General features: G+C 38.1%; 1 protein-coding gene across 1 annotated transcript in view; it reads left to right on the forward strand.

The window, feature by feature from the left end:
• Positions 1-23,791, forward strand: part of DOK7 (docking protein 7) — a 69,649-nt gene extending 45,858 nt beyond the window's left edge. Inside the window, exons 8-12 of the mRNA XM_030017044.2 lie at positions 6,792-6,834; positions 16,198-16,263; positions 17,336-17,407; positions 20,542-20,694; positions 22,332-23,791. Coding sequence (XP_029872904.1) covers positions 6,792-6,834; positions 16,198-16,263; positions 17,336-17,407; positions 20,542-20,694; positions 22,332-22,468 — 471 coding nt within the window. The 3' untranslated portion in view covers positions 22,469-23,791. The remainder of the gene's footprint in view (positions 1-6,791; positions 6,835-16,197; positions 16,264-17,335; positions 17,408-20,541; positions 20,695-22,331) is intronic.
• Positions 23,792-27,636: the final 3,845 nt, after the last annotated feature.

A 27,636-nucleotide genomic window follows, 5' to 3' on the forward strand; every position in this document is an offset into this window, starting at 1 on the left:
TTTGTGGCTGAAATTGGAGCCCTGCACCTGAAGCATGCCATGGGCAGGAGTTTCTGTTTAATTAGTAGTTGCTACAAAGGATGGTAGAGTTTAATAATTTTGTATCTTTTGTTCAGAACCTGATCAACTGCTGGGCACCGTGAAACAGCCCATCAAAGCAGATGACCTTTAAAGGTTGTTCCATGTGTCTATTTACTGACCTTTCCTGCAAACTTTTTTTCTCCTGTGGCAGTCTAAGCATTCCAGCTTTAAACTTTTCTGGTGATTTGCTCCAAGAGTAAGTCATAGTCTTTAATCCTCATGAGGAAAGTACCTTAACTGTCAGTTTCATTAGGGACTGGTTTCTTTTTGCTGAAATACCTGAGTTTTGCAGAACTTCAGACATGTTCAAGAGTTTTTCTTTTCCATTTTCTAAAAGCAATTGACACATTTCTATTTTTGTGATTCTGATTTCAAAATCTTCATTCAGGATTTCTCATTGAGTCCTTTGCTCCTTTGTGAAGTTGCTGACAGTTCAAGATACTGTTGTAATAAACTATATAATGTAACTGTAATCTGCTGTCTCCCTCTACATACAAACTACATGAAGCAGTCAGAGGGATTGTGATGAAGGGCCACCAGCTATATACAGCAGGCATGAGAGTGTTCATTGTTAGAGAAGTCTGCTTCACAGTTTCTGCTTTTCAGGGACCATCCTCTGGATTTTGAGTCATGACTTTGATGGTTTTCTCTTGAAAAACTGGATGTTTTGCATGGCATTGATACTGCACAACAGCTTTAAAATAAAGGAAGGGAGAGGAGAAAAAAATCTAGATCATATTTTCCATGAAAATTAAGCAGCTGACCAATGTTGCATTCTCTCTGTTTGAGTGCATTTTTGGTATGTGCTGAATAAAAATCTCACACTGCAAATAGTTGCTTCTATTACTCTTGAGTATGAATTCCTCTTTCCTGACAAGAAGCATCTGGGAGCCTCTCAATTATGTTGAGCCTTTCTTCTTCTAGTCTGAGGACCCAGACTGGGGCAAAAGTTCATACATGTGCTTAGACTAAAGCAAATGACACCTAAAAATCATAGAATCATAGAATAGTTTGGGTGGGAAGGGACCTTTAAAGGTCATCTAGTCCAACCCCCCTGCAATAAGCAGGGACATCTTCCACTAAATCAGGTTGCACAAAGCCCCATCCAACCTGACCTTGAATGTTTCCAGGGATGGGGCATCTACCACCTCTCTGGGCAACCTGTTCCAGTGTTTCACCACCCTCATCATAAAAAAATTTCTTTCTTATATCTAGTCTGAATCTACCTTCTTTTAGTTTAAAGCCATTACCTCTTGTCCTATCGCAACAGGGCCTGCTAAAATGTCTGTCCCCATCTTTCTTATAAGTCCCCTTTAGGTATTAAAATAAGGTCTTCCTGGAGTCTTCTCCAGGCTGAATGACCCCAACTCTCTCAGCCTGCCCTCATAGGAGAGGTGCTCCAGCTCTCTGATCATCTTCGTGGCCCTTCTCTGGACTTGCTCCAACACACCCATGTCTTTCCTGTGCTGAGAACTCCCTTACTAGGTTCAGAATAATGGAGCTATAATAAGCTGCCAAACTTAGATGAGCTGAAAGAAAAGCTTTATTTCTAAAGATATACAAAGGGAATTACATAAGCTGTGACTGATGAGGTGTGTCTGAAATGTTGACAGTTATCAGGCAAATGGCATTTCATTCCTCTTGCCAGTGATGATGGAGCCCAGCTCAGCATTACAATCTACAGAAGCTGATCTACTTTTTCTTGGAAGTGTGGTTTCCTCCTTTTTAGGAGGAAAAAATATGAAACAAAAATGTTTTGGTTCTTTGAAAATACATGCTTTATATGCAACAGCTATCTATCAGTTCCTACTCTCAGAGCCAGTGATGGGAAGGATTAGCCTTAAGACAGTATTTTCCTTCCTTCTTTTCTGCCCATCTGACTCTCAGTCTCCCGGCTCCCTTTTACACCACAGAGATGAGTTTACAAAGCAGTTGTGATGCCTTTTGTCACTATGAATCTGGCAAAACTTCTTCCAGAAAGAGGAAATTGTGCACTACAGTATCTTTGCTCCTTGCTGTGGAGCTTATACTGGAAGATCTGGACTTTGGGACTTATCTTGTGTCCAAAGACTAAAACTCCTATTAGCAGAAGCGGAGCAGGTTTGGGTATGTAGTCCATGGAAAGTGGTTTGAGTATAAACAGAAAGGTAGGCATACTGCTCTTTATATGGGACAGTATTTATGTCTGGTAATTTTTTAAAATGAGAACTGATCTGGTAAATCATATATTTCATGAAATTTAAAGTGAATGAAACTTTGAATGAAATAAAATGAAACTTTAAAAGAAAAAAGAAGGAGAGAAAGACAAAGATATACCAAATATACAGAGAGGAGAAAAAAGTAATCTCATTTTGATTGTAAAAAGGATTATGTACTACGATGGTTGTTTGCACATATAGAAATAAATGCCAAGGCTTAGGTTCTGTTTAGCTGTTTAGGGCAACAGAGCTAATCTTTGAATAATGATCCAGCATATCAAACTAGTGGGTTCTCCTAACATCTATCATTGAACCCTACCCAAGATATTTGGAAGCAGAACATCAAAAATGAATGTCATCTGACAGCAGCCAGATCACTACCAGAGTTAAAATAGCCCTGGACATGTAGTCCATGATGTGTGACATATAAGTGGTACATATCCGTTTACTGTGGGTGTTGTAGTGATGAGGTTGTTTGAACTAACAACCATGCATCACATACTTCAGCACTCAGCTCTTGGGTCACAGATAAAAGAATCTACATTAGAAAGATATTTAACTTATATTTATGAGTAATATTATGAGATATGCAGGTTTTAGATACTTGCTTTGTTGATTATTGTCTGAATATCATAGCAGGCATAACAAAAGCATATTATTTGAGTGAGGTCACTTACCCCTTTTTTTCTTTAGTGCAATCATATGGTAGATTGAGACAAGTATTATACTTTGCATTTGAAAACTATGCATTTACATTTGTATGTTATGCCATAATAATTTAAAAAGTTTCTTCTACAGACAAAAGCATGTTTTGTCTGAGTTTTGTAGAATTAAAAAAGATAGCTTTTAAGTCTCTGATGCTGTTCTTTCTACTGAGTTGCTTTAGTGGTAGCCATTGTAAGTTAGTGAAGTCTCTGCCTTACAGAGGATTGCAGCAGGAGGCCTCAGAGTTGCAGAAATAATAGAATATGATGTATTGAAATGGAAATGAAGACAACAATCTTATAGACTGGAAAAATCACTTGATAACAAAAGACTGGTTTTATTTCTGTTATTATCTCAGACTCACTTTTTTATCTAATCACATCTGATTCTTTTTAGTTACTTGGTGCCTTTCATCTACTCCCTAAAATTTCAATGATATTTTATCAATGTCCCACATCTGATGTAATTTCACACATCTAACTTCTGTGTGCCTTTTTGCATCTTTCTTTGTCAAGTATAATCTAATCTTCTAATAATGACTTTAAAAGTATATTTATTTGATGTTATCTGTCTAGCCTTTATCAATTTTCTTATCTTACCTAATTTGTACATTTTTATGAAAAACTTTTTAGAATTTATTTTATAAGAGTGACTAGGAGTTCCAGGCATGAAATAAGACTCCATTGTTGAACAAACTGTACCCATGTTAAAAAATGGTCTCTCTTTAATTTTCAGTTATTTCCATGTCATATATGATGTGCAGAATAAAAGGCAAATGATGGTTTGAATTCTCACTCACATTCAGAGATCAGAAAGCCCCAATGATTGATTTTAACTTGCATTAAGCAGCACATCACCAAAACAAAAAAGTTTCTGCAACGGAAATGTTTTTAACAGTTTGGTATTGCCAACTTTTTAATCCTCATTCTTGCAGAATTGCTATACTTGTGCAACACTGAGAGGAGGGAAAAATGGTAAAACTTCATTTGCAAGTAAATCAAGTAGTTATAACTTGAATTTACAGGAGGAGCAGAGCTGTTTAGCAAGTAGGACTGTATGCTATTTTGCAAATAACAACTTTGCTATAAGGTGAGAAGAAAACCAATCATTATAAAAATATTCAGTTTATTCTTTGTTTCTTTGCATTACTGTTGCTTGTAACATTTGCAATGATGAAAGAGGACTCTTCTCTGGGAGATTATGTATAAACAAAGAACCAAAATGCCGTTCTTTCTTCAAAGAGCTTTCAGTCTCATTTCAGGTTTTCTGCTTTCTATACTTTATTTCTAACCATGTTTTTGCCATAATTTAGGATATTCTGATGCGTAATGCATTTATGGAAAGAGAGTTAAAAATATTTTTCCAACTTGCTATCTAGTTTCATGCATCAAGCCCATGCCCTGAATGACAGCAAGGCTGTGCAGATTAATGAATCTAGAGGCAAAGGTGAGGAAGGTAAAGAAAATTATTTTTCCCCTCCCAAAACAATTTTTGATTGACTTTGTGAACTAAGTAACGTCCAGTTCCCCCCCATACCCCACAAGTTACTAGAAAAAAAAGCTTTGTTTTTAAAAGCAAGAAAGTTGCCAGAAAGTTGAGAGATCCTTTCTTATTAGAAAGATTTGCTTTTCATGCATCTCAACACTGTAGTCTGCCACATTCTATTTCATTAAGTAAGCTAGCAGTTGCTGCCTTCAGAAGCAGCATAATCTGCTTTACATCCACAGATGTAACCAAAGTCAGGGAAATTATTTTTTGGTATTCTGTATTAGTAAACCCTTAATAAGTTACTGGGGACAGGAAAACCAGCATTTTTCAAGTCTGCTATAAATAATAGTGACAAAAAAATCATAGAAATTCTACTGTAATGGAAAAAAATGTTACCTAAATATACAGAATTCTGCTTGTAATGAACTCCAAAGTCCTCTGCCCTTTATCTGTGCATACTTCTGCATATTCCCCAAATGAAAGCAGCAACCTCTGTGGTGGCATGCAGTAACTATAGAAACAAATAACATCCACTGGTTAAATTAATAAAATGCTCATTTTCTGAAATGCTGTGGGATGGTTTTTCTCTGTCAGAAGTGAAATCTTGGCCATGTTTCTGATTTCCTCCCCTTCTACTCTAAACAGTTGCTCAAATTCAGTGTCTCATATATTAAAATATACAGCTAGCATACAAGCTCAAGTAAATACTGAAGCTGTAGATTCCATGTTTGCAATAGGATCAGGCAGAAACATCTTGCATGTTGTGTGTTGAAAGTTGTTCTGTGTTGCAGATTTCAAAACTCTATTTAAAATTTTTTTTTAAAAACCTTACCCATCCCCAGTTGATCCAAGTAAGCTCTTTTAATGTATATTTTATTGGCAGAAACAGAATCAATGTAATCTTTTCTAATCTTTTTCTGGTTCATTGCAAGGTGCATCAAAACCAAAGAAACCCTTTCCACTTAACTTTAACTGAGTTTGGATCTAGTTGCCAGCTCTGGCAGTTTTTTGTGATGGGCAGAGGTAATGAGTTTTATATCTTAATATGTTTACCTTAAGAAAATATTGTGCAGGAATTAGTATGACTTGAACTTCTACATGGATGATAAGTAAATAATCTATTTTGTTTTCTGCTGAGGAATTTGGGGAAGTCAACACAGTGCCCGTATGGGGGGAAGATATGTGTAAAGTATATGTAAAGTCCTAAGTGCGTCTAAAAAGCCACCACTTTGTAAGAAAGTATAGGAAATGGTCACAGTATAGGGAATGGACACAGGTCACAGGTCTGTGTATTTAGGTGAAGGAAATTACTGTCAGGTGTCAATATAAAATGGAATTTTACTGCTTTGGAATTGAGCAGTGTTATTGCCCAGCTCCAATAGGTATATAATGTTTTTCCACTTCAAAGTCCAGAAGACACGTTCATTTATCAAAAAGAATGGATCATGATGATGAATTCTTCTTCTTACCAAGATGATAGAAATAAAAGATCTCTTTGACAGAGTGGTGGTCAGTAGCACAGACTGGACTGACTTCACAGCCTACCTTGATGATGTTGTGCAGGAGCAGCCTTGGTACCATCTGGAGATGGTAGTGCCAGAGCATCCTCCAGATCAGCTTTGAATGACAGAGATAGTATAGCTGGGGAGAAACCTGGCCTGCAAGCATGTTTTGGAACATGCTTACTCTTAAGTGTGAATGGGCACTGGTACTCTTTGCCTGACTGCTTTGATGTGCCCCAGCTGCCATTGTACCACCACGGTACAAACAATGTGAAACATCTGAGATGGCCAAAAGCTTTTCTAGAAAGACGCTGATGTCACAGGTGGGATTTGTAGGCAGTCTGAAGTCAGTTTAAGCTCTGGGTTGGTTTTATGGAGCTGAGTCAGAAGCACACCAGGCTTCAGTCTGCTTGCAGCACCTACCATTTTAAGAGAATATAGGCATGGCCTTAATTTACGTCTGTTAAGCCTGTTACTCCAACTTGATATCATCTTCCTCTGACTATAAAATTTTCTTGCTTTTTGCTGTTTAATTCAGGACTGATTCAATAGTGCTAAGCTTCACTGTGCCTGCTACAGTTGTTGCAAAGCATCCAAAGCCAAGTTAGTTAGCCTTCACTAAGGTACACGAATGTTTTGCAACTTACACGTTTTGAATGCCTTCAGGTCTGGGCACCTTTGTGTCTGTTGTGGATTTTAAAACCACTTGTTAAACTTTTGTGATGGTGAAGTGATTTCTCTGCCATCTTCCTATATTTTGTGAAGTTTCTATTTCTTGTAAAGATTTTTTTATTCTAAAATTTTCTGTTTTCTTTAGGGAACAGCAATATTACAGTCTGGAGTCTTACCAGCTATACCAGGTAGGAGCCATTTAGTTATTTCTTTTGTTAAAGAACAATGTTTAAGTCTCAAATTGTGATTTATGGAAGCAGAACTAAAAACTATATTAAGAGGTATCCTGTTCGTGGTTGGTTTTGCTGCTGCAATTCATGACTGACAATTATGAAATACATTGTAATCTGTAGTATCTTTGTTTGCAAAGATTAATATATTTGGTTTTCCCTTCCTTTTGTAATCTAAAGAGCTTTAAAGTCAGTTTCCATATGAAGTTGTTTAGTGCTTTTTCTACTTACGTAGTTGAAGAACGTCAAGAAAGTATTCTTTTTAGGATATATTAACACCAAGGGGAAACTTAATTTATATGTTCAGTGTGTATACCCAGTTTTCTAAATAACACAAAACCACAGGAATGGATCCTTATCAGAGACAACCTGGAGATGCTTCTGTCATGTCAGTGGAACTACTGATCGACCAGCAAAATGAGTAAAGGGAGGAAGCTGAGTATCTGGCCTGGAAAGATTATTTAGGCAAAGGTAACACACTGACCATCTTTGCATTGTAAATCTACCTATCAGTAGAATGTGTTAGTTATCTGGAGTTCTCTAACGTAGCCAAACTGATCTGGCACCTTTTCTACCATCATTTTATTTCAAAGATAACATTTCATAAGCACTTGGTTTTGTGTACTGTTTCCATCTTAGTCCTTGGAAAGATCTGTGCAAAGAAGTTGTTTAGTATCTTAAACATCTTCATATTCCTTAAATTCTTTACCTGATAATTCAGTAGATCCATTAAATTTCTCAGGTTGCCCGCTTCCAGTAGACATAGAACAGCTCTTTGTGCTTGGTTTTCTTTATTACTTTTAAAAACCTTGGCAAATACATAAAGAAGTATAGCTGATTGATACTTGTGTGAACAAATCCAGTAAGATACCTAGGATCAGGAGGTGTTTCTGGAGAAGGTTATAAGTAACTCTATTCTTTTGTCTGTCTTAGCAGGAGACAATCCAGAAGCATTTAGCAGATCTTGTTCCTAGTTATTCCACTCGAGTCAGTGGAATTACTCTTGATTTATAGAGGTGTAAGTAGAAACACAAATTGGATCATTAATTTTATCTTTCCTTCTGGTACTCAGGTTTCTAGTCCTCTAATCAACCCAAGGAAACCAGAGCGCTTATGATTAAAGTGTGTGTAAATACAGGGGAACTTGGGACTATAGCTGCATGTGGTGGGCACAATATTATTTCTGCATTAATTTCAGTGGCAAATTCATTGTGGATGCAAACAATATCTGACAAAAACTTAATCTCAGACTATTCATGCAGATGAAGGAGTTAGCTGTTTTGATAACACCTATCATTAAGCAAATTGGAAATGTAGAAACACAGGACAGATTTTTAGATCAACAGAAAGGGAAGATACAAGACTGAAGAAATTTGGGTGGGTGGGTTTTCATGTCTGGTACACTGGGAAAATATTGTTTAACAAAAGAACCGAATACTTCCTGGAATAAGTATAAATGCTTTGGGCAAATGCAGCATCTAAAGCCAGTGACGGAAGTTTTTAGCTATCTTTGTGGGGTTTCATCTCTCAAATGATCTCATTAAATACATATAGAACTTTATTCTTCAATACTTTTCAGAATACAAAACAAACCCATGTTGTCTCTGTCTCGTCACATTTTTATTGTCCTCAGATATTTAATTTTAAAGTATTGTTTTTATATATGTGAACATTTCAAGTATAATTGAACTTGGCATTTCAAAGCTTTCAAAATAACACTGTAGCCTTTGAATGTTTTGTTTCCACCATCTTTAATTCAAGCCATTAACTGAAGGTCCCTGAGTGCTGACCAGTCATTCAAACAGTTCTGTTGAACTAAAGGAACACCATTAGAACTTTTCTGTGTTCTCTATTATGATCTTTTAATCCATTGTTGAGGATAACATAAGGGCACACTAATTTGAGGTAACTACTTTCAAAACCTGTCTTGCGCATGTACGTGGCAAGATACCTCTACTAGCATGAATGATTGTACAATGACCCAATACACAGTTATAATGTTTGCTAGTGTAGCAGTCTACCTAGTTGTAAACACATTTCTTTTTTTATCACAGAAAGAACTGTATTGTATTTTCATTCAAATACACTGTACAAATGCCAACCCACTTCTTCCAGCGCTACAGGTGCCCGCATGTTCTGTACAATATTTTTGCTCTTGAATGTCTCAGTTCTGTAGCAAGAAATGGAGTTAGAGTCAGGATCAATTGTTTAAATATTTTTCAGTTTATTGGTAGTGAATGTGGGTGAAGATATTCTCTTTCTACTGTTAGTTACATATGCTGAGCAACAGACTCAGCAACTTCAGAGAAATGTGTCTAATTCTAATGGCAAGTTCATAAATGCGGCAACAATTCTGAATTGTATTACTAGAAGGAAAAAATCAAGTTGGGGTGAATCATTTAATTCTGGTTTAAATGATTTGGTTGCCTTTGTTATAAATAACTTTGTAAAGATTGATTAGAAAGAGACTGAATTAGATTGCTTGCATTTGTAGGAGGAAAGTGTTCCCATTGTTATCATAGCTTTGTACTACAGATCAAGGTAAGGGATTCTCTGGAGTTCTATGATGTGGGAATGCCTGCTCTTAAGTATAATAGACTGCATTTCTGGTTATTATGGACCTTAAAATACTGTGACAGGATAGAGGTTCAAAAATGTGATTCAGATTTCCTGATTTCTGAGACTGATGGATTCTGGAGGCACCTGGGTTTAGTACGTTTGGTCTAAGAAGTTTTTATGGGACCTATACAGAGTTTCTCATCAATGCTTATGAAATTCTGTAGCATGATCTAGTGGATGCAATTTCAGAGATATGTATGTAGGTCTTTTTCTCAGGAGCTGCTTATGTGTTTTGAATTAAGGGGTCATGAATGAGATGCACATTTAGCGTTGAGAGGTGGAACCAAAAGACAGCACTTTCCTTCACAGAATGGTGAGCTGAAGAGCTCTTCTTTATCTTGAGTATCCTTCTGGTACTATAAATCAAAGTACTGTAGGAAAAACAGGGCTGAAGGGGTCATCTAGCTCAAGCCTCTGCCCTGAGGTTAGGATGTACTTCTCTGTGTATGTCTGACAAGTGTTTGTTTAGCATGTTCTGCAATAAGAATCCTTAATCCACCTTAAATCATCTGAAGTCCTTTGCTATTCTAACCTGCTGTTATTTAGGCCTGGTATTTAAACCTTGTGCTTCTTTCTAGTTCATTGCAGCAGCTTAGATAGGAACCTCCAGCTCTTACTTATAATGTCTTCATGCTCTCCTTCAAAATATTTGGATTTTCTCGGTTGAGTAGAACTCCGTCACAGTTCTCCTGTTTTATGATGTTTAAACCATGAGGTTGTTTTGTGGGGGGAAAAAATGCCACTATTTCTGTCCTTAGTTGCCAACCCTTCCAAGTGAACTGAGCAGTCTGAATCCCAAGACTCCTATTTAGAGAAGCTAAGTTGAGAGCTGGAATGGGTTTGCAGAAGTGCTTAGGGACCCTCTGCAATCCCTGGAGAAGGCTTTTCATGTAGGGTCTATGCACCGTATTTCAGAAACTTTTGTCCCTTTTCATTAGCTGCAGGGAAACTGATTGCATAGATGTTCCCAGCAGCCAGACCGAGCCTTGGGTATTTCAACACTCAAATTAAACTTCTATAGTGGGAGGTCTGATCTCCCTGTACTTCTGTGCCGCAGGCTCTGGCATTACAAAAATCAATAGCTGAATGGGAAAATAAGTTAACAAATATCCTCCCATGGAAGCAGTGTACTTTAATATCGTTAAGTTTTGTGACTCTTAAATTCTCTGTTATTTTTCTTGTCTGTACAGTTCCATATTTCCCATATTCCACAGAGGCAAATTCATCAGCATTGCAACAGACACTCTTGCTATCTGACAGCCTCTTTGCTTGTAATACCAAACCTATACAATGCTTGGTGGGAAATGTTCTGAGACGATGAATTAAGGAATAAACATAAAACAGTGCTGTGGATTGGAATTCAGCTGAAATGTCAGCTGAATGCTGATTATGGACATTGTATATTTATTAAATTGTTCTTAGGTAGATAGGGAGTCAAGGTAGGGACATAAAAAGAAAAAATAAAATTAAGTATATAACAGGTGATGGGTGCTGAAAATGAACTCAGCTGTCTGACAGCTTAGCTTTTATGATGGAATAATAGGCTTTCTTTCATACATTTTTTAAATTTTTATTGCGAACCTATGCAGCCTGATACTTCTCTTCCAAGCTTAGGAGTAAGCTTTCAAGGAATTAATTGAGAGTAGTGAGAAAGAAGAATCTGGGCCATACTGTGTTGGTTGTTGTTGCTTAGGTTGAAAATAATTTATAATTCACAAAATTTTTTTTCAAGAAATATGTTGTCAGCTCTTCAGATGTAGGAAGACTAAGTACGCTATGATACTTTTGTTGAGCGAGTAAAGGACTGTGTGCTGAAGTGTCCACCATAAATATGTCATAACTCATAGGGCTAAACACTGTAATAGAAGAGCATTATTATAATGGGAAATTGCTTAATAAACCCCTGCCATAATATGGCATGCTCTTTCTTGATTGTGCTTTATTTTATAAGAGCACTCAAAATAATTCTGTAGGGGAGGAAAAATAGGAGCTAAGAAAAAGTAAGCTGATTAAAATACATATTACATTTACAAGCTAAACCTTGGCCTTAGCAACTCGCTGAACTACTAGAGGCCTGACAGGAGGTGAAAAAAAAAAAGTCATTGTGGTGAAACCATATGCTAGTGGATGATCCAAATGCTGCTGCTTCATCCTGTGGGCTAAGTAGATCCAGCAGGTTCCTGTTCCCTGTTTTGGGGATGACAGAAGGTGGTAAGACCATGCCGCAGTGACCCTCTGGTCCTGCCTTTTCTGTATTCCTGATTTGCTTCCCCATGCCTTCTCTAACACTGAAGTCTGGGGAAATTACATATTCCAGCCTTCTAGAACACAAAGGTGAAGAACCTTATTTGCAAACATAGTGATTATTTCAGCTTTTTTAAATTTTTCTATTAAGGAAACACATTATGTGACCTTCATTCTTGACCAATATAGATCGTGAACTTCAGATTCATCAAGATTTTTTGGAGTAAATATATGTAAAGCATCAAAAAACGGACACTGGGTTTCCTGGTACAGGAAAATGGTAATGATTCTAGCTTAACACTTCTGCGTTTTTAAGGATGGGAGGCTGGGCTGGAGTGGCCATACAGCACAGGAAGATGAAAAATAGCTAGAGGTAGTTAGATCCTCTGTGGTTCTTTTGGACACACTAAACAGACATTTTTGGGCAGCAATATTTGAACAGTCAGTGTGCTTGAATGCATTTCTAATTTTGAGTGATTCTACTACTTCTGAAGTTGACTCTTAGAGAGACAGGAGGCATTTCTGAATATAGTGAAATCTGTAGAGCAAGTAAGCATTTTTAAGCATCCCCTTCAGCTTTTATGTATTGCAGATAGTGCCATTTGTATAGCAGAAAATGTATGAAATCACTTTGAAAATTGAAGAGTTAACAAACTGAGGCAAGTTTTACAGGGCAATTATACAGCACCAGGAACTCTTTTATTACATTTACATGAAAAAACCTCCTGGTGTACTTGCAGTATTTCTCCTGTCAATCAGTACCTCTAGCCTTTGGATGCTCTTTTAAGCAAGGTATCTGTTTTCAAAGGAGGAGATGGAAATGTTGCTTGACTGAGTGGATCAAAGTACTTCATAATAAAGGTAGTTTTAATTCAACAAGAAGCAAGAATTTATCATAGAGCATAATGTTTTCTTCTGTCCTGACTCCTTGTCAGCAAATTTAATAGCCAGACCTGTGGAATTTGTGACCTGCTCCGTGAAGGCAAAGTAGAGGCCAGTCAGTAAGAAGTGATCACTTGGTAAAACCAGTGTAGTGTTGCATGTGTCTACTCACTGGCCATGTAATGATAGGTGACAGGATTTGAAAATGGAAACTGCCTGGGCTCAGTTTATAGCATGTATTCCAGCTTCCCTCTTGTTTGTTAATTTTTTTTCATGGCTCTTTCTAGTAGCACGTGCTGTAAACTGTGCTTATTTTTGAAGAGTGGGCATAAAAAAATGACTATAAAGTTAGAAAAAATGTTTCAAATAGTTGTATTCATTGAGCTACAACACACGTTTGAGTCTAATCATATGTAGCAATGCAAAATATTCTGCAGCTTATTTTCATTTTATCACATTTTGAATATCTTCTTCGTCTTACACACTGAGGAAAGTAGAACAGAAATAACTCTCTTGAGCTACTCAGTTTTAACAAAGACTTGAGCGAGTCAGCCACACAGAACTGGATGGCAGGGGAAACTGAAAAAATTATTCTTAACTTTGATTTGTAAGTTGAAAAGAATGATGGAAAGGAGTGTCTGTCTCCTGCTGGATGCTTTATATGTTCAGAAATTTATCTTGCTAACTTGCTTTTTCCATTCCTGCAAGTGTTATCCTAGGATTCATAAATGAGAAACAAACCAGTTTATATGGTAGCTGTAAAGAAGAAGGAAGAAAATATCTAGGTCAATCTCTCTTGACATGTGTTTATACAACACCGTTCAAAGCTCCAAAAAAATTCCATGAGAGATTTGACTATGTAAATATTTGTTAGTTGCCAGATTTGAAAATGAGGAAAATGCAACAGGTCAAATTCTGAAGCATTAACAGCGTTCTTTTAAACGAGCTCCAAATGGGAAAACTTCAACTTGACCATAAATGGATTGGAATATCTTATTGTTTTAAATCTCCTTTCCTGTCCTGTCTGCTTTTCACAAATCCTAAGTGTTGCTTAAAAATCCATTTTTCCTCTGGAATGATTTCTGCTGAATTACATTAAGTTTTTGAGGGAGAGAAAAAAAGAACCCACCCACTAGTTTGTGATGAAGCTGCAATTAGCATGAAGCTGTAGTCTTTCTTCAAAGTAAGGTAAGGCTTTCAGCTGCATAAAGCATGTTCTGATATTCTTAATAATGCAGAGACAGGATGCTCTGAGGTGAGAAACATGAAAATCAGTTACAGTGAAAATATAAGTAAATCAGCTAGGCCAGGGCTGTCCTATTTTTGCATTTATTTTTATCAGCAGTCTTGTAAAAAACAAAATTTCAAATGACGTTTTTAGTGGTTAAGTCCTCACCAGAGTATATAAAGGTTCTAAAATCTGATCTCATTTGTTAAAATACAAAATCAGTTTCTCAATATGGTATGCTTGAAAATTGTTCTTGTAGCCTTGGATTACCCTATACATGCTTTTGTGTACACAAAAACTACAAAACTAAAGGTTTTAGTTCAGTTGTGCACTTCTGAAATAGGTGTTTATTATTTTTTTTAATCCATTGTCCTCATTAAATGACATAATCTGTGGTTTTTATTTAGATTTATTTTATAAAAGTGTAGCAATAATTTTATAAGCTTGGAAATTATTAGATTTAGAAAAAAAATTGTATGAGCGTATACTTTATGCAGGGGAAAAAATTAAGAAATTGCCATTTTTAGGTTCCTAGGTCATGCAGTTTTCTTTGGTATTTGAGACTGCTAGTTATCTTATAGAATTTCTTCATGTTGCATAAAAATTACGGTAATTTTTGGACGCTATTTTAAAAACAATTTGCAGAGAAGTGTCTCACCTGCTCAGAGACTATTCATCAGCTTAGAAGAGTGTTAATTTTATACCTGATCCCCAACACACAGCAGCACATGGCACAGCTGCCCTGTCACCAGTGACAGGGTTACTCATAAGCACAGCCTCCTACCTTATTTCTGTTAAATACCATTTACTTGCACAAGTTCCCTCAAAATTATTCATGTGAGGAAGTAAATGCCACTCATCTTGATTAAGATGCCCACAGTGACAACAGTAGAGACAAGACATTCACAGCTGGATAGGAATAACGCTAACAGAACAAGTGGGTATAATGCTGATTAGTTTGCTGGTTAACTAAAGAAGGGCTGTGTGTATGTAGACGAACCACACTACATGTGTACCACTCTGTAGGTTTCCGAGTTGCTAGCTCTTGTTTCCTCAAACTTCCGTATCTAACGCTGTACCTGGGACAGCTTCCTGCTGGTCTGAATTGGGCTGGGGAAAGGAGACTGACTCTGCCATCTGACATGCCCTCGGTAAAGCTTTCCAGGCTGTAACACTTGGAATGGTATTTTACAAGAACTGGCTATGACCTGGATTCAAACCCCATGGAAGCTAGATCCTTCGCCTACCCTTCACGCTGCCCGTTTATGCATGTCTAAAACTGGATGGTGGACTACTGAAGTGCGTGACTGTCCTGGTTTCAGCTGGGATAGAGTTAATTGTCTTCCTAGTAGCTGGTACGGTTTTGAGTTCAGTATGTGAAGAATGTTGATAACGCTGATGTTTTCAGTTGTTGCTCAGTAGTGTTTAGTCTAAAGTCAAGGAGTTTTCAGCTTCTCATGCCCAGCCAGCGAGAAAGCTGGAGGGGCACAAGAAGTTGGCACAGGACACAGCCAGGGCACCTGACCCAAACTGGCCAACAGGGTATTCCATGCCATGGAACGTCACATCCAGTATAGGAACTGGGGGGACTGGGGGCAGGGGATTGCCGCTGGGGGACTAGCTGGGTGTCGGTCAGCGGGTGGTGAGCAATTGCACTGAGCATCATTTGTACATTCCAATCCTTTCATTAGTGCTGTTGTCATTTTATTAGTGTTATCATTATCATTATTAGTTTCTTCTTTTCTGTTCTCTTAAACTGTTCTTATCTCAACCCACGAGTTTTACTTCTTTTCCTGATTTTCTCCCCCATCCCACTGGGTGAGGGGGGAGTGAGTGAGCGGCTGTGTGGTGCTTAGTTGCTGGCTGGGGTTAAACCATGACAGTGATACAGTTCTTCCCATTGACTTCAATAGGTTTTGGATCCAGTTGGATGAGATTTTAATGAACACTTTAAACTTAGCAGTTGCCAAAGCTACATTATGGATTGCAAAGGCAACTCCCCACTCAGTTTTCATTGCCATTTTACTTCTTAGTTCAAGACTGTCTCTGTGAGTGAGGTAGTACTCACCACAAGCAGGGAGACCAGTACCCTGAAGTTTTATAGAAGGCATCCTTCCTTTCTAAAGAAAGAAAACAACAAAATTAGATTATAGTGCCACAATCTCAGGATAAAGAATTTACCGAAACAAAAAGGAATGTTGTTTAAATGAAGAACAATGACTTGTAATTCTTACTGACATTTTTCTTGATGTTTCAGAATCATCTACTAAAAATGCTGATGCACAGCAGATATCTAATAATAGCAACAGGTATTTAGATTTAATGTGAATATCTCTCTTTGAAAACAGGTGGTGCTTCTGTCATGGCAGCTTCTGGGTCTTTGAAAGTACATAGAGGGCACAGCCTCCAAGCTGGTAAGTGTAAGTGGTTACGAGGTATGTGTATGCATGTAAATTTAAATTAATTTAAACAAATTATTTTAAACTTCAGAAAAAGTTAAAGGTAATATATGACTCGATACCCTATTGTAAGACTTACGTATTTCTTTGGGGTTTTTTTGCTTTGCAGGGTTTTTGTTAGAAAGGCATTGACAGATGGGATAAGTTTAGAAGAGGCAGTGACAGATGAGATAAGTGTCAGAGCATAGGCAGCAATCTTATTCACAGCAGTAAAATGCTGCCAGCACTTTAACAAAGGGCACCCATCAAAAAAACCCCACCTCGGGCCATGAGAAATCCTGTACCTTAGCAATGACATGGTGGGGAAAAACCCCCACCACATTTAAAGAGACTTCTTCATGATAAGGGAGAAAGAAACAACACCAGCAGATAAAATTATGAGTGTTTGTCATTCAAAATTAATCCCAGTATGTTCATTCGATGGGCATAGATTTTTAGCTTGCCTTGTTTGAACTGGGGTGGAGTCTGAGATCACAGGGCAACCTGGACATCTTTTTCAGCTTAGTGGTCTGGAAGCACTGGTGATGTTGTGCAACCTGGCTTCTTGCAAAGATGATGATTTGCACTTGGAAAGCAAAGTTATATTTGGAAGGGCTAGTTTAAGCATTTTTTACAGAGCTTTGTCAGAAATCAAGAAGTTATCCATCATGCTGGAGGAGGAATTTTAACAAGAGTCTTCCAGATGCTCCCAAGATCACCCACGCACTTCTCCCTGATTCATGTTTTCAAGACAGCTTTGCTCCCTCATCGATGTATAGCAAAACACGCGGTTGACTTCAGTGGCCTTCAGTGTGAATACATGTAAAAATGTCTAACGTTTATTTCCTTGCTGTTGCGCTCATTAGAAAATGCTGACATCACCACCACAGGAAAGTCAACACTAGCCACTGTTTACACTTTCTGAGATTTTTTTCAGTATGATTATTCAGATTAGAAGGTTACAAGTCAAAATCAGAAAATCATATGCTTTGTTTTCATTGTGCAAGTTTCTAAATCCAAAGCTGTTGATGGTGTTCCTGTATTCTAGGTCCTAAAGGTGGTTATGAGATGCTGACACTTCCTGCAGAACCTGGAACTCCTACTAGCCCTGAGGAACCTGGTGAGTACAGGTCTTTGCAGCCAGTTGCACCAGAGGACACTAAGATCTCCTGTTTCTTTTTCCTTTTCATTTTTTGTTGTGATGGCTTCTAAATGTTTATTTTTGAGATGTTGCCCTTTGAACATGTCAGCTTTACATGTATGCTCACACATGTGCACATGCACACACTTATCTCGGGGCTGTGTTTATGGTGTTGGTTTTCTTTCTGCGTTATTTATCACATATTTCTGAGAATGGTGCCTACATAGGGGAGAAAATATGAATAACTAACACTTGCTGAAAGAAAGGCTAAACCAGCAGTTTCAAACATAATTTTCTTCTTCCCTCCACATTTATACTATCTTTTTCTGTCTTTTCCCCATCATTTCAGTGCCATTGCATTTTCTCTTTTACTCTTCTCCTGTTACTTGCTTACCTATCTTTTTTTCTTCCTACATTTTCCTCCTTTCTCTTCAAGCAGTCGTGATATTCTACCAATTCTTTTAGAATGTTGTAACCAAACATTTTGGTCTGTTTTTCTCTCAAATTCTCCTTCCATAACGATCTCAAATACTGGTCCTCTGACCCCTCTTGTAATCATCTTCTACCTTTGTCCACCCAGAACGGACTGCTGAAACCACTGTCTTTGTCCACAGCTCTCTGTGCGTGCCTTGTTTTCTTAGTAGGAGTTTTTGGCTGTCTTGTGCTTTTCAAATAAACCCTTCTCTTCAAACATATATATAAGTCAGTTTGTAGTGTCTAATGAGGTGTATTGTTGGGTTTTTATTTGAAGGAAAAATGAAAAGCCAAGTATTTCTATGTTTACAAAGAAAAGCACAGTTTCTATTAAGACAGCACTGACTAAACAACAGAAGACTTTTCCTTTCCTTCCATTCCAGTTTGCCCACTTTGTTCTTGGTTTGTTTTTTTCCTTTGAAAAGAATATTTGACTGTTGCCAGGGGTTTCATTGTTCTGTGTGTTTCTTTTGTTTTTCTTGCACAAAGCCCTACCAATTAATATATTATTCTCCATGTGTGTTTTTTTAGTTCTCAGGAAAATTACTTGGCTTGTCTGCATCAGGTATGACATTCAGCTTCCTGAAACCTTTCAACTATTTAGCTTTATAGAGAAGTTCGCTGGTTTTCATGCTAGCCAGCTTTGAGGACACTTCACTTAAACTCCTGCTATGTCACTTTAACAGCATATAGAAAGACTTCAAAAATTATCTTTTCCTTCATGACTGTTCATGACTGTATCAGTCCTTAATATTGGCATTTGCTTACAACTTTAACTATTTGGGATGCAGGTTTTCAATGCTATGGTTCTGCTGAATCCCTTTTGGCACAGTCATGCCAAGTTCCTTTGAAATACTTAAGACAGAATAATTGAGAATAATTTCTGAGAATGATGTTTGATGAAGATACAGGACTTTCTTTGTTTGATTTTTTTTTTTTCCGTCCCTTTTCATTTGTTCCTAACAACTGGCTTTGGGACAACAACTTGAAGTCTGACTGTCAGAAAAATGTTTGGTTATTTTGTGGATGTTCCTATGTTTTCTTTATGAAAATCTGTCAGAAAATTGGCAAACTTTCCAGGCTTTTAAAATTTTGGACTGCATGGTAGACTCTTTTGATTTAAATAGCTTAAGCCTGGAGACATTCCATTATCCTGGAAGCTGCTGTAGCCTCTGACAATTCTTACTGTTGCCCAACTTTGTATGAGCTCTCTCTGCTATTCATAATACACTCCAAGAAGAAGAAAAAGTTCCCCTTAATGGTTATTCACAGCTGCTGTTGGTTGGATATAAGAAGTTGCTCTTTCCTGTGCTCTAAAGAGCCTTGATCACCTACAGCCTCTCCATTCACATCTCAACAGTGTCTGAATGGGCAGAAAAGAAAAGCAGTGATTTGGACAAATAAAGTTTTGATACCAGTTTTATGTGGGGACAAGGAAGGGCTTAATGGGAGAACTTCAGGGAAAGGGAAAACCTGAAAGTGATACCATTTTTCCTCTGCACTCCTCTGTCCCAGATTGACTTAACAGCAGAAGGTGTTTAAGGGTAAGAACTTCAACTGGACTGGACAGGCAGGTGATTACTATCCTGCTGCGTAGGATAGTAATGAGAATGTGACTCAAAGCTTTGCCCAAGCACAGAGGGAATACAGTTTGTATTTGGGTCTCCTGTAGCCCAGGTAATTCTGGGAAGTCCCTTGGTGTTCATGGATTGAAAAACTGGATGTAGGTGCCTGATATCAGGAAGGGATTGAAAGCTGGAATGTCTGGTTGGCCAGTGAATGGAACATTAACCTTCTACCTTCCCTCTTAGTTTAACTTCTGACAAGATTAGAATAATTGAAAGTAGGACTAGAAGAGGTCTTGAGAATTCATCCAGTGGACAAAAAAAGTTGTCTTTAAGTCAGAATCGCTTCACAGAGAATTGTTTCCTGGTAGGTGTTAGTCTATCTCTTTTTTAGAAATTTCTAGATGCAGAAATTCTTCAGCCTCTGTGGGATTTCCTCTAGTGTTCTTGTGATATTTCCTATTAGAAAGGTTTTCCCACTGTCTAATCTTCTACTTTTTTCCTGCAATTAAAGTATTTTATTACTTGGTCCATCCCCACTTAGTATCGTTCCTATTTTTTTCAACTCAGTACAGGGAAGCTGTCGACGTTGTCTCCTCAAGCTTGCTTGAAACGGTTCTTCGCTCCCTATTTTCTGGACATACTTTCTGAACTTCTAGTGATTTTGGTTGCTCTCTTGCAGATGATATAATAGTTCCCATCTTCCTAGAACAGATTGCTTCATATAAGGCTTTACTAACCTGAGTTAGAGCTGAAAGCCTTGTGAGGTAGTGTTGCATACATTTCTTCTGTTTGAAAATTTCTGCATAGTGTTTGCTTTCTGTCACAACATAGTGAGATCACTGGCTGTGGTCTGTGGTGCATAGATCCTGACTTGATCAGCCTCTGAGGATCTTTTCTGCAGAAACCTTAGTCTTCTCATGTCCCATCTATGACTGAGGAATGTACTGTTTGGCAAGCTGAGTTGTTGCTGCTGGATGTTTGCTTTCAGAACATTTGATGGAACAGTACGTTTTTATTAAATGGGTCATTGGTCATTGCAAACTGTCTATAATAAAATATTACTTATTTTAGAAGGAGCAGCAGGTTATTCAGCTGATGTCTCTGCATCAGATCGACCCCACAGTGAGACAGCCACCTATGTTAATATTCCTGTCAGCCCTACTTCCAAAAAACAGCTTCATTACATGGAATTGGAACTTCAAGAACATAGCACGAGCATAAGAGGTAAGGAAGTCTACAATACCATTTAAACAGCAAAGGATGCAGTAATGCAGAATGTGTGGTGCATATAGAATCTTAATTTCTCATCCACCCAGAGGCTTTTGCTAACAGAGGTGTTGAACCCTGGTATGTTTGTGAGGCAGTTCTTGTAATTGCCAACTCTTTTGGAAAAGATTTTGAAGTAATGAGGTTCTATAAGATGTTGCATCCTTCTGACAGGTGCTTTGTATATGCACTCCTTCTAAAGTGAACATTTTTGTGTCTGTGGAGTTTGACAGACAGTAATTTGCTTCATGTTCTTAAGATTTTCATTGCACATATTAGGACTACACTTACTTAATTTTTCTTGCTTGGCTTCAGAAACAGGGCTGTGGGTGTAGGTGTACAGGGCTTGCTCCTGAAGATACTGACTTTGGAGCCATGCAGTAAATGCTTAAGAATAGAACATAGTGTTCTTCTATCTGCTGCCCATGAGGATGTGTAGAAGTGCTACAGAGAGAAAGTCAGCTCAAGTATTTGATTTTTAAAAATTTTTTTTTTAATTCTTTTGTCTGAGTGTGGGTATTTTACTTCTAATGCTTAACTTGGACAATTAGCACATAAATATGAAATATAGCTACCATGTATTGTCATTTAGAGATGCATTCCTCCTTACAGAAAGCCCCTAATCAGGATTTGGCTCATTTGGTATTGATGGGTTTTCAACTATTGAGATTTTAATTTTTATACTTTTAATTTCAGCTATTTTATTAACTTTGAAATGCTAGGACTTTCCCCATTCGTTTTTTGTGGATGCTCTAGATAAGTAATTCAAAGCTTCTCCCAGACTTTAATGTAGTTCTCTGTACAACATCCTACTGAGATGGAAAACCGATGTGTTATCTTAATTTTAAAGACAGTGAACCAAGGCATTAAGAATGAAGAGCGGAATTCCATAAACTGACATAAACTTTCCTAAATGTCAGCTACCCTCCCAAGCTCAACTTGTATAACATTGAAGGTGCCTTTAATGACCATAAATGTTTTATTTTTTCATACTAAAGTTTTCCCAGCCTCTGGAGTTGTATGTCTGCACCTATACAGAACTATTTTACTCCTGAACAGACTGAGCAGCTTTTATCTCCCTTATTGCCAATTATTGGACTAAATTGTCATTCTCTCTGAGGCAGAGGGTGGTGGATCTGGTAAACATTCACAGAGTGCCTAATCCAGAGAAAGAAGAATCCCTGCCAACTGCCCTACCAAAGGTGTTTTATTTTCAAATACCAGATGTTGTTCATTTACTGACTAGTAGCCTGCTGATGAGGCCTCACAGAAGTGGGAGAACTGAGTTCAATTTTGTCTTCTATTGGGAGGAGTAGGGGTGGAGATTCAAACCTGGGGCAGAAATACAAGTGGTTCATTTGCTTATTTGAAGAAAACCAGGTAGCTAAAATATGTAGATAACAAAGCTTTTGAGGTTTTTTTTTTTTTTTTAATTGTGGTTATCATCTTACTCCCTTTATAGAGCTTGCTTTAAGACCAGACCAAGATCATCTAGGAACTCTGCAGAAGTGTCTCAATAGCTTAACCCTGGGTCAGTTTTACCCAGGAATATATGAGGGCTGTAGTCTTTTACAGGATTTCATTTGGTATTTCAGGTAGTGGATCATCCCGATATGCACAGATTGACATTGCAGCCACTGAGACAGCCCACAAAGTGGGAACGCAGCATGCTCAGTGCCGGGAGGAACGCTTGCAGGAGCTAGAGCAGAAGAAGAAAGGGGCTCAACAGTGACCTGTCTAGGAAAGAACTTTTTGCTCACCATAAATTGGTACTAAATTATCTTCCAAAAGATTCACATTTATTGTAAAAAATACTCATACAAAATGCTGCCATTGTTTATTGCATTTATACCAGATTCATTCCAATGTCTTGATTCCGAATTGGAAAGCTGGTAGCATGAGGGGTGTGTGTGGTCTTTCTTTTTATTTTAATTTAGTTGTAAAGTTCAGATTTTTTTTCCATATGCAATGACAGATGTAAGTAACCTTTTTCTATAATTCTAAAATCCTGGAAAACCTGGACTCAATTCCAGTGTTTATTAAATGGTGGCATTTTCTTTAAAAATAAAGAACTTGAATGTGTGCAGATAAGGGAATGTGAGTGTGTGAGTGGTAAGTGTACACATATGTTTGCATGTGTGCATATGTATGTGTGTAAGCACACATTACTGATAAAATATATGTATATATCTGAGTGTATAAAATATGTAAAACCTCTATTAATATATTAATGGACTCTTACAAAAGCAAGAAAATTCAGTGCCTGATTTTTTGCAGGCACACTTTTGTTCACTTTATATGCTTATTTATGGACATGCTTAACTTTACCTATGCGTAGTTCAGTTTTATACCTCACCAAGAGTTCTGCAGCTTTGGCTAAAGTTGCTCAGATTTTAAAAGCTGCGGTGTCAGGGATGCATATGTGTATGCATACAGACAAGAGCACACACAAACAAATTATTTAGTTTAATTATGTCTATAAACCAAAGTAATGTGAAGGGACATTTTGAGTGCTTCTGTTCTTAAAAACCTTGTGTCAAACCATAGGCTTTGATTTCATAGTTGCTGAGTACCTGTAATTCTTAGCAATTTTGCTGGAGTTGAACGTATGTATTGCTTAGAAAATCAGGTCTCAGGTTTCTCATACAGAATATCTTAAAATCAAGGTACTCAAAAGAAACATTCACTTTTGAAAATGGAGTCCTTTATCTGTATCTCCAAAACTACCCCTAATGTAAACCAGCGTCAAAAGCAGATCATCCACCTTGAATCTAAAACTTTCACTGACTAATTCTCTGCTGTCCCTAAATAGCATAAAACCAGTTCTGTGTAAGAGGATGATGTCTTCAGAGATGCTACAGAATTGAGGCACAACAGGATGTTATGTTGTAATATAGGTTTATCCGCAAGTCTGTGACATCTTGCTTTTGTACGGTGAGATTGTATGATTCAAAACTTGACTTAGTTTCTTGTGTTGCATTGTCTACGTAATTCTTGTGTTCTATGTATTTGTCCTGATACAAAATGTTATTTAAATAAAATGTTATGGCAGTGACACTAGACTAACAAGCAATATACTTATGAAGAAAACAAAATTTTGGCCTGAGATAACGTATCAGCTTTGGCTTCCAGAAGTTATCCGGAGTGATGTCTTGGGTATTATGATTTTTTGATCGTGTCCTCTTAAGATACAATATCACAGCCCAATTTTGTTTTTCAGATATGCATTATAATTTATATTGGTGAGTGGAAGTTTTGTGCCAGTGAGGTTTTCACTAAGTGACATAGAATGAGAGGTGGGTGTTTGTTTTTTGAGGCAGAATTTAACCTATAAATTTGTTTGAATGTAGCCTTAGTAGTAATGTAGAATATCAGATATCTCTCAAATAAATCAAAATGTGTTTGAGAGTTGACAATTGCCATTGTCACCTGTCCTATGCTAAGATGTACTTTTCTGTTTACCAGCCTAGCATACTTCTGAAGGGAAAGGAAATATTTCTTATGAGATTCCCAGTTTAAAAGATTTTTCTTATTTGACAAATGGCAGTGGTGATCTGCTTTGTAAACACATATTCAGTACAACTGGAATGGCCTGGACTTAGAGCTCCTTGGGACCAGGTTTATCTAACTGAATGGCTATTCAATTAAGGATCCTCTACTGGAGGACTTGCAGGGTTAAATCTCTTGCTATGTGTCTATTTATATTTAGTATTTAAAGTGAGTGTAGCTAGCCTGGTGCAGTGAAAGGCAGTGTTTCCCATCATGTTATATAATGAAGCTGCCATATTTCTACTGTAAAAATATATTTACCAGGAAAATACATCACCCAGGTTCTCTACAAAGGCTGCCTTTTGGTATGTTGCTCAAAATTGCTTGCATTGAATCCTGGACTTGCAGCACGGGTAAAGATTTGACACAATAGTAAAGGTCATCATATTGCTGCTGACCTTACAGGATGAGTCACAATTTTAAAAATATGTTTTTCACGTTGAACAGGGCTGTGAATCCATGCATGCACATGGTTCTCTGTGCACACGTATTTGTGTATGTCATAGTAACTTCAGCTAGGATTAGCTAGATGGCTGGATATAAATTTGTACTTAAGCCTTTGTTAATGTCAACAAAATTATCCTATAAGGCTTTCCACAAATGAAATATTTTACTTTTTAGGCTTCTGTTTCTCTTTTTTTACTTCACTTGAATAGGACAAAGAGAACAGGTGACTTTAGCTTATTTTTTAAATTCTCTTCATATTCCCATGCACTAAATTATGTTTAGGACGGTGAAGTAGGAGGCCAAACCTTACTGTTGCATCTGGTAAAAACTGGTTGGTGGTTGTTTTTGTAGTACCTTGCAAGCCTTCCTGTCAAGTTATAGGCTTGACATTTCTGTTGAAGAAACTAAAGTTTTCTCATTTGAACAACAGGAGCTCACAGAAATGAAAAACTTTTTCCTAAATAAATAAAATAACATGCCTTCAACTTCCAGTAGTGAACTGGGGAAAATGGAAGTCAAACCATAATCCTATGAGCAGGCTTGTGCTCACCATGTAGCTTCCGTGAGCTAACTCTAGTACAGCTGTTAATGTACAAATAGTTAGGGGTTTATTCAGACGCCCTGCATAAAACTTGTGCGTAAGTGATATAAAATACACTTTGTGATTGCTATAGAATGATTCCAGATTCAGAGCTCTTTACAAAAAAACCAAGAGAGATAAATGTGACTCGTAACTTCTGCTGGTAAAAACGAAGACTTTGCTGGCTTTTAATATAGGATTCTACCAGAGTCAGGTCTCCTCCTGCCCTTACCAGGAGTATGAGGAATCATTTACCAGAAGAACAAAACAACGTGATGTGGCTGATTGACACTTCTGTAAGATGTTCTTGAAGTACTTCAACATGGCAGAAGTGCCAGTTTGGGGGCAGGGCTCTCAGTGATAAGAAAACACGCTGTCAGCAAGTGCAGTGTTTGGGCATAACCGTTGGTGTGTTGCATACGTACCTCTTTCTTTCTGGTAGCCCTACTCAGTAGGTTACTGCCAAACGTAACTACTACTTCAGTGGTTTTTATGGCGTTGTTCATAAGCTGTTATGGAACATTTTTATATGCAAGTATTTGGATGATGGAATTTCTCCAAGTTAACATGTGTTGCAGGATGGATGGCTGGAGTTTGGAGGCATTTAATTGCCCAACAATGCAAATAGTTGTCTGGGTTTTAATAGCACTCCAGCACCTAATTGTGGAAAATGCCAGTAGGTGTCTTTAGGCATCTAAATGTGTGCGAAAATCTGCCCCAAGAGTTGTTTTTAGCAAATAGCTTGGAAAAATTTCTCATTTTCCTCTCTGCTGTAAACAAAACAGTTTTAATTAGTGTAGCTTGGAAAACTATGCTTGACTTTGAATTATGAGTGATTACATTTTTTTATGAGATGCCGAAACATGCACCCTTTGGTAAGTACCTTTTCTAGTTTGTCTGGGATAATACACATGCTGTTGCTAAAATGACTACAGGAAGAAGACACAGAATTTTATGGGTTACTAGCCGCTCATTTCTGTTAAAATTGTGCATTTTTTTCAGATGACAGTGCTGTTATATTTTTATGTCACCTTTTATCTGGCAAGATCCTCAGCTTTCATTTGGCCCGTCACACAAACATTATTTTGCAATCCAGGTTGAAAGGAAATGTTAATTTAACATCATACAGCAGTAAGAACAAACAAAGCAGAGTAAGGATGGAAGAATTAGAAGTTATCAAAGGGAAATTCCTAAGGAGTAGCTCTGCAAACATGTCTTTTCAGTGTAGGTGAGTGGAATTAAGGAAAACTGCCATTTTTAAAAAATTTGGATGGGTTCTGATGAGTTCAGTTTTATGCTTTCCTTGACCAGGTGTATCAACTGAATGTTCACGAGTCCCTGGGGCCTGATGGGATTCATCCCAGAGTACTGAAGGAGGTAGCGGATGTTACGGCAGGACCCCTCTCCATCATCTGCCAAAGGTCTTGGGAGTCTGGGGAGGTCCCCGCTGACTGGAAGCTAGCCAGCGTTATTATTCCAAACTCAAAGAGGGCATGAGGGAAGCCCCAGGGAACTACGGACCTGTTAGTCTAACCTCAGTTCCTGGAAAAATTATGGAGAAGATGATACTGAGCACGACTGAAAGGCATTTAAAGAACAATGCAATCCTCAGGCACAGTCAACACAAGTTCACAAAGGGAAGGTCCTATTTAACCAATGTGATATTCTTCTATGATAAGGTCACCCGCCTCGTGGATGAAGGGAAGGGAAGGCGGCGGATGTAGTTTCCTGGATTTTAGTAAGGCTTTTGATACCGTCCCTCACGGCATCCTTCTGGACAAGTTGTCCAGCTGCGGGATGAGCAGGTTCATGGTGCGCTGGGTGAAGAACTGGCTGAAGGGCAGAGCACAAAGGGTTGTAGTGAATGGGGCTACATCTGGCTGGCGACCCGTCACCAGCGGTGTTCCTCGGGGCTCAGTCCTAGGGCTGGTTCTGGTAAATGTATTTATCAACGATCCGGTGCGGGAGTTGAACGCACCATTAGCAAGTTTGCTGATGCCACCAAACTGGGAGATGCTGTTGACCCGCTTGAGGGACAAGAGGCCTTGCAGAGGGATCTACTTCGATTGGAGCACTGGGCTATGGTTAATGGGATGAAACCTAACAGGTCCAGCAGGAATGCTGGATTGTGCACCTGGGACGGAGTAACGCCAAGGGGCACAAGTATAAATGGGGAGAGGAGTGGCTGGAGAGCAGCCCTGCAGAAAGGGATCTGGGGGTGCTGGGCGACAGCAGCGTGCCCCGGCAGCCGAGAGGGCAAACCCCGTCCTGGGCTGCATCAAACACCGTATATATAACCAGCCGCTCAAAAGAGGCGACTGTCC

Source organism: Aquila chrysaetos, chromosome 1, assembly GCF_900496995.4.
Source record: "Aquila chrysaetos chrysaetos chromosome 1, bAquChr1.4, whole genome shotgun sequence".
Classification (NCBI taxonomy): domain Eukaryota; kingdom Metazoa; phylum Chordata; class Aves; order Accipitriformes; family Accipitridae; genus Aquila; species Aquila chrysaetos.